Here is a 7,908-nt window from a genome sequence, read left to right as displayed (position 1 = left end):
ATAATATTTTCAAATACAATTTTAAAGGCAAAATTAATTCCACCTTATACTTTATTACTAACTGTAAAAATAAAGAACTTGAATTTTAATATTATCATATATCATAAAATATACTTACCTGTACGTAGTGACATAGGTTGACAGACCGTCTTCGCTAAGAATCCTTTTTCATATACAATTCATTTGCCAATGATTTATTATTGAATTAAAATTTAACACGTCCATCACAGTAGTCAATTATCAATTTAATGACGAAATACATTTGACACCAACTGTAGTATAGCAAGACGGTTACCGTCTTTTTTATTTTTACGAGTATAAATTTACTGTTTTATTTAGTAAGTCAAATCATTAATTTCACAATGAAAACTTCAACCAGTTACTAAATCAATATAATCACTAGATCACTATTCAATTACAGCTGTTCTAATTAAACCTACCTAAAATTTAAAAATGATCTGGTAAATGCGCATATATATATATATATATCAGTGGCGAAGCTTGGGTTCGGGATTAGGGTAGACAAATTTAAAATAATATTTTTTAGAAAGAAATTATTTAAATAAAAATACACAAATAAACTTATTTTATTCATAGCACTAACTAGTAACAATTTTTTTATATTATTTTATAGATTAAATCTATTTTTCTATTTTTTGTTTTTGCAAATAAATCAATAACTTCATCAATAAATGTAGGATCTGTGGATAACTCGTTCAACATTTGTTTTTCAATGGCCAGTGATGACAAATTTGACAATCGGTCATTGTTCATAGAATTTCTTAAAAACGTTTTAATACGTTTCAAAGCACTCATATTCCTCTCACTAGAAGAAGTTGTTACAGGGATGCATAATACTAATTGTAATAATTTTGAAAGTTCTTGATATACATCTAGTAAATTGTCTAAAATTAAATAAAAATAATTAATTATAAATATTTTAAATTAAAATGTACATTATAATTTTTTATAGTCTTACTTTTGTATAAATAATTGAATAAATCTTTTGGTGTTAAATATTTATCAGGGCTGTCATAAATTATTTCCAATTCATTTTGTAATCGTTCTAAGTTAAATATGTCTGGAAAATGATTTTTTAGTTCCATTAGTTTATCCATTGGGAAATTATTTTTGTAATCCTTAAACGACGTATTATTTGTAAGCTCGACAAATTTTAAATTTATGAAATCTTTAAATCGAACTTCAATTTGTACTATTATAGAATCTAATATTTCATAAGTTAGAGTTTTGAGATCAATTATATTTTTTTCTGAATATTGTAGTTCGCTATTTAACTCCATCGCCGATTTACAACATATTGATATAGTCTCCTCTTTTCTCATTGCAATTAATTGATCAGAAAATATTTTTATTTGATTGACACAATATTGAACATCAGCAGTGCATTTAGTCTGTAGTATACATGTAAAAATACATGATCTGAGTATAAAAATAGTTTTTTAAACAAACAAAGTAAATAAACAAATTTAAAATTTGTTAGCTTATGCAATAAACCATATGCCATATTTATAGTTATTGGATCCCAGTCGTCTTCGTCTGTAACACAAGTTATCGCTTTTTTCAATTCTATAAAATGGGTAGTAATAGTTGCAGCAGCTCTGGAGTGATAATTCCACCTCGTTTCACAACTTTGAGGAAGTTTAAACCCTTTTTCCCTTAAAAGCTGACTTCTTTTTGGCGATCTACTAAAAAATGTATGAAACATAGTCAAATCACTTATAAATATTTTCACAGATTTTATCGATTTTGATCCGTGTAGAAACACTAGGTTAAGTTGGTGAGCATAACCATGTATGAACATTGCTTTTGGATACGACTGTTTAATAATAGCTTGAACTCCATTCTTTTGCCCTGCCATAACAGCTGCTCCGTCATATGTTTGACACACTAGTTTATCACCTATATTCCAATTTTTTATTTCTGTTAATAAAATTTCAGATAGGCCAAAGGCAGATTTATCTTTTGATACATCGAAAAATCCTATAAACCTCTCTTCAATTTTGTTATCGACTACATATCTAAATATAATGCTCATTTGAGATTTACACGATACATCTGTTGTTTCATCAGCTTGAATAGAAATAAAATTTGCTTTTTGTAATTCGTTTGAAATTTTAGTTTTTAACACACTAGTAATACAGGAAATTAAATCGTTTTGAATATCGCTTGATGTTCCTTTAAAAACTGAATTCGACATAAAATGTTCTCTGAGAAGTTGTTCTTCTCGAGAAAGTAAATCTAAAAGTTCTAAATAATTTCCTTTATTTATAGAAGAACTATCTTCGTTATGACCACGAAAAGCTATTTCTTGCTTTCCCAAAAAACAAATAACATGTATTAAACGTAATATTCGACGATTAACACCGACATTTTCATTATGTTTAATTGCAGCCAAACGACGTCCTTCCGACAGTGCATGTTCAATCCGATTTGCCCCAAGTAACATAAATTGTTCTTGGGAAGTTAAATGTGTTTTACTTATTGCATGTTTTGATGCTTTACGATCAAAATTTTTCATAACTGAAATACCATCACTTCCCCATGTTTTTTCTCCCCGAAACAGTAAACAATAATAACAAAATAATTTACCTAGATTTTTACTTCCAGCTAACCACGCATATTTTGTGTACCATGATATTTGAAATTTTCGTATTGTTTTCCCATCAACCGTTTCCAAACTTAAACGTGGTGTTGGTTTTTTCGTTTTTAATTGAAGTTTATGTTCGAAAGAGTAGTTATGAATTCCTATTTTTAAAATTTCACTTATTATATCTGAACACTCCATATTATTAAATTTAAAACACTTCGCGTTCCAACGAGAAACAACAACTAGGTACCTAAATAGTTTAAAATATGTTTAAAAGATTCATCAATTTAAATATAAAATATAAATTATTAAAAATACACTGCTATTAAAATTAAATACGTATTGTGCTATTATTATTACTGCTTACTGTATAAATACGAATAAGAAAATAATTATTACTATATTATATCATTATCTTATCGTCATGTGGGTATATTTATAAATATACCATAACGATACATTCGTGAGACATGTCTCCATTAACTCAATGCGCACGATACCCCTCCTTCAAGAACCCACCACACCGCATGTTCTAAAGTATGAGACACTATTCACATTGTCTATATATCTAGCAAATAACATTATTATTGACTATTGTCTTGTTTTGACCCGACAGCGTCTATTTAAATCTGTTTATGCATGTATGTTTTATATTTTATAATTTTTAGAATAATTATAAACTAAAATATCGTCTATAATAAAAATACAAATTTGAAATTACAATACATTTTAATTTTTTAAAAACTTTAGGTATATTTTAATACGATTATAAAACACAAATTGACGAATCATTTTTAATGGGTAGACAATGTCTCTTTGTCTCATAGGTAGCTTCGCCACTGATATATATATATATATATATGATTTAAGTAATAAGAGACGGGCCAAACACGTGTAAAGCACGAAACCTGAATACTATATTATATAATATACCAGGAATGAGTTCGCTTGGCGTGAGAAAATATGTTTAATAATAATATATTATAGGCCGTGTGGGTAGATTGATAATCATTTTGACTGATCGGTCATCCTGACGGCTGTACACAGTAATAGTGTAATGTAAATATATAAGTAATGAATGTATAGTGACATTCGACCACAGCAATAAACAATAAACTTTGGCTGGTGAAGATTTTTCATATTTTACTTCGTGCGTTGGCCGGTTGTGCCGACCAACGATCTAGCTAATACGTAACACAGCTGAAATCATTAATATATTGTATTGACGTAATTGTACACGCGAGTCTATATTTATACACAGATACACTGGGTGATACATTTAACGTAAGATGCTCATATTTTAATAACTATTGAAGTTTTTAAAAATATTTTTTTCTTTACATGATTCTCGAGTATTAAAAAAAAAAAAAAAACATTTTTAAAATCGCGTGAAAAGAAATCGCGTTTTCAAAAAACTCGTGTGTTATCTCAAATAACGAGTGGCTCATGTTAAATGGATCACTCCGTATACACGGAGAGGGGAATGAGGAACGACAAGAAAAAAAAAAAAAAATCAAAAGCGCGAAGTGTAATTTTTGCGGATCATAAAGAACGAGCTGATTGACGTCGAGTTCACGTTGACCATAAGTCATTTTGTGAATCTGGCGCGCGCAAGATTACAAAACCAGTTTCCCCGTACCGGTATAGGTGTACGTATATGAGCATATTTTATAGTCTGCACGAGATGGAAAACGCGGCGAGGAGAAGAAGACTGGGGCGGCGGCGGCGGCTTCGGGGGGTGGGGGGAGGGGAGAGCAACGAAACGGATCAGACCCGCAGTGCCTTACGGCCGTTGGACGGTAATTACCCATTCCGCCGGGTCGGTACAGTACAGAAAAGAAAATAATTTCCAAGATAAATATTTCGTATTGACCGACAAATCTCCGACAAAGAGCGCGCGCCGTACGTACGATCGAGATTCCGTGACGAAATTCCGTCGATTTCGTTCCCCGCCGGCGGCCGCGATCGCCCTACGCCGCGCCGCCGTTGCCGCCACCGCCACCGCCACCGCCGAAAAACGCACACCGAATCGGCTGGCGGCCGGTCGTCGTCAACGCACACAAACAATAATAACAGCATAACTATAACATCACATGATGCATTATTATTATTATTATTACGGGCACGATACCGCGTGGACTTGTGCGCACGCGTTTTATTCGCAAACCGATTCGTCCGCGCAACTATACAGCGATTTGATAATATTATAATGATTAGTTATTGTTATTATCGGCAGCGAGACCTATAGCCGACCGTCCGCCCCGAACGGTTTGACGAGAAGAAATTCCTCGGTACACAGAGTGATTCGTCACCAGCAAACGCACGATGCTCAGTGCTCACCCCCATTTTTTGTCGTGAAGTGTATTTGTTTAAATTATAATATTTTGAATTTTATATACGACATTTTTAAATTCTCGAAATTTTCCGCACTGCCTAAGGAATGCATACGAACTGTTGTTTTTCACGCGACAACACCCCTCCACCCCCTCCCATTGGGGTACGATACATTTTATGGTCGAGGGAGGACGAGAACCGGCAGCTGAGGTTTTTGAATGTAAGTAATCCAATTACCATATTCCGCACCAGATATGATATCGTCGATATGGTCGTCGTTATACATTATTATTATTTATTTATTTTAAAATAGTTTACACCTGCAAATTTGGTATACGCAAATTAACGACGCAACAATATAACGCACGGTAACTCTCCGACCTATATCGCCCGACCAATAAGCCAAACCCATCACTACGGTATAGTATACCTATTACTACTACTCTTACGCGGAGTCATTGCACTTTATGCGTAAACGGCTGTACCTGCATTATTGTTGTGTACCTTTATTATTATACATGTGCACGCCGTTACCGTCGTTTCGGTTTTCGGTCCATTGAGCGTGTACGCGGATAAGTGCATCTGTATAATTGTATATGATATATAATAACATGAAAACACGGTGACGTATTAAAAAAAAAATAGCGGTGGTTTATACCGTGAAACATCATTTCGCGTATATACATATACTATGAACACGGGTGTACCGTATAGCGTATAAAGATTTGTCCCAGACTGACTATAATAATCGATCGTTATATATTTTAACAAAAATAATACATTTTACCGTATTTTTTTATTATTATTACGGTTATTACGAGAACATATTCGATTTTAACTCCTTTGTCGGGAGAAATAAAAGCTCATATCGTTTCGCGTCGTCAACAGTTTCACGACTACCGTAATGTAGTAACACTAGTAACTACTAATGTGTTGCAAACGTATACATTACATCTAAAGATGCCTTTTATCAGTCTTATATCATATAGTTTTTTTTTTGAAAATATTTTAATATGAGAATATTAATTTAATCAGAACGTTTGAATTAATTGATTGTTTTAAAAATAAATAATTGAATGACACTCGTTCGCTCGTAATTAACACGTCTCCATAATTTATCTCAATTTCGTACGACTGTGGAAATCGACGTCATAATATATTTAAAAAAAAATAATAAAATACTTTATAAAGTCGTCTAATGTTTAAAATGTTGACCTACCGACAATTTTTTTTTTGAAAATATATCCAAAATATATGTTTTCAGAGATGTATTCAAAACCTTTTATACTCGTTGCCATTTTATTTATCCCCTGCACTCACTTCATACATACATCATTACGTATATATTATAAAATTTAAAACGGTATTGTGAAGAAACAATATCATAAAATGTAGGAGTTGGGACGCGGTACTTTTTCCCCCGCCATTATGTTTACTTATACATATACTTATACTTATTTATGATACATTGGCGCATGTGTAATAACGTAATTACAAAATTAATAAAATAATAAAATAAAAAATGTATCAACAAGTAATTATCGCGTAAAGCATAATAGGGCATAGCCAATAATAAATACGCTCAACACATTATTACGTAAATATGGATTTATTCAAACTTTGATTTTTAGAATTTTAAAATATTTATCTACAGCTAGCATTTAAGAATTTAGCAATCACGTGAAAGTTTTATAAAAGTTTTATTTGAATTTTGCGAAACGATGGGTTCTTTTACTGTAGATACAAAGTGCATCGCACTACATTATGCGCAACTACTATATACAATTAATAAATAAATAACGAACACACAGACGTTATGATGCGATTAACCTACTAACCTGTGAATAATAAACATAGCAGTAAGCAGACTGAGGTACGTCCTATCTTGTTTCATCTTAGTTCCCAAAATCATTCTCAAATCCACTATTATAGTGTGATACTTCAGACATAAAATAATTCTAAACTATGTTTGTTTATATTATTATATTATACTCGTACAATAATAATACATATTACACACACCAAAAAAAAAAAAAAAAATTAAAAAAAATACAAGCAAACAATTTTATTTTGTGTGATAACTTAGGTCACATAAATAGCTTTTTTTTGTATCTGTCGCTGTTGCCGTATCACTGTAGCTATAGTAATATGCTTCTATACCTATTTTTTTTTTTTTATCACAAGTAATAACAATAACTGTTTGTACATAACTTCATTCATATAAACTTGTACATGTATTAACTCATAGCTTAAAATGGTTACAAATTGTCAAAACCCCTTTCCAGATGTTCTCTATGTATCAGAAGTGATGATGCTCCTACCGTAACTTACCTAACCTAATGTATTAAATTCTATAGATTTGTTTCACTTGGATGTCATTGAAAATTCACACCAAACAATGTTTTCTAAAAATTCACAAATAACGATGTGGTTCGAGTAGAGAAAAATCCGTCCACCTAACATAATATATTGCAAATACACAGAACAAAATAATATTCAAAATTGTAATAAGCAAATCCGGCTATAAAGTAGAAAATAATCGATACAAACTCAATGCTATTATATCTATAACATTATGATATAACTATATAAAATTGTTCAAATAAGTACTCTATCCACACCCAGATCGCGAACCTTTCTGTTCCCGCGTGTCAAATAAAACATTTTGATTGAATTTTATTTTCTCTGTGTGCCAACTTATTTGATGACCTTTTTTTTTCTTGTTGAATCTAAAAAGTTCCTACAAATGATCTTTTTTTGGACAGTTACTGATGTCATTTCGTGAAACATGTATCACAGGTTCACCGTCCTTGCCCTAAAACTATCTATAACTATACGTCTATACGTTATGACGGGGCAAGGATTTTTAAAATATTTTCTTTTCAGGATCTTTAAAACTGTGGTTGTGGCACTGGTCGTTGACCGCACGGCATACATCATATTACTATAGACGTTACAACGATTTA

The 7,908-nt window shown here is 31.6% G+C and overlaps 1 protein-coding gene across 1 annotated transcript; it reads right to left on the bottom strand.

Moving 5' to 3' along the window:
* Nucleotides 1–591: 591 nt before the first annotated feature.
* On the bottom strand, nt 592–2,806 carry LOC113550387 (zinc finger MYM-type protein 1-like). Its single transcript, XM_026952165.1, has 3 exons — nt 1,516–2,806; nt 682–905; nt 592–603 (listed from the first exon to the last, which is right to left on the bottom strand). Exons 1-3 carry the CDS (start codon nt 2,804–2,806, stop codon nt 592–594), a joined length of 1,527 nt encoding a protein of 508 aa, XP_026807966.1.
* Between the last annotated feature and the right edge of the window lie 5,102 nt (nt 2,807–7,908).

This window comes from Rhopalosiphum maidis, chromosome 1 (assembly GCF_003676215.2).
Source record: "Rhopalosiphum maidis isolate BTI-1 chromosome 1, ASM367621v3, whole genome shotgun sequence".
Lineage (NCBI taxonomy): Eukaryota > Metazoa > Arthropoda > Insecta > Hemiptera > Aphididae > Rhopalosiphum > Rhopalosiphum maidis.
The sequence above is the reverse complement of the archived record's forward strand: the minus strand, read 5'-3'. Positions and strand labels throughout refer to the sequence as shown.

Bases quoted from the DNA above. Each gene is read 5' to 3' on its own strand.
- LOC113550387 (XM_026952165.1), bottom strand. From the start codon at position 2,806: ATGGAGTGTTCAGATATAATAAGTGAAATTTTAAAAATAGGAATTCAT. The intron at 906-1,515 runs GTTTATTGCATA...ATTTAATTTTAG, and splicing joins AACTATAAATATGGCATATG to ACAATTTACTAGATGTATAT.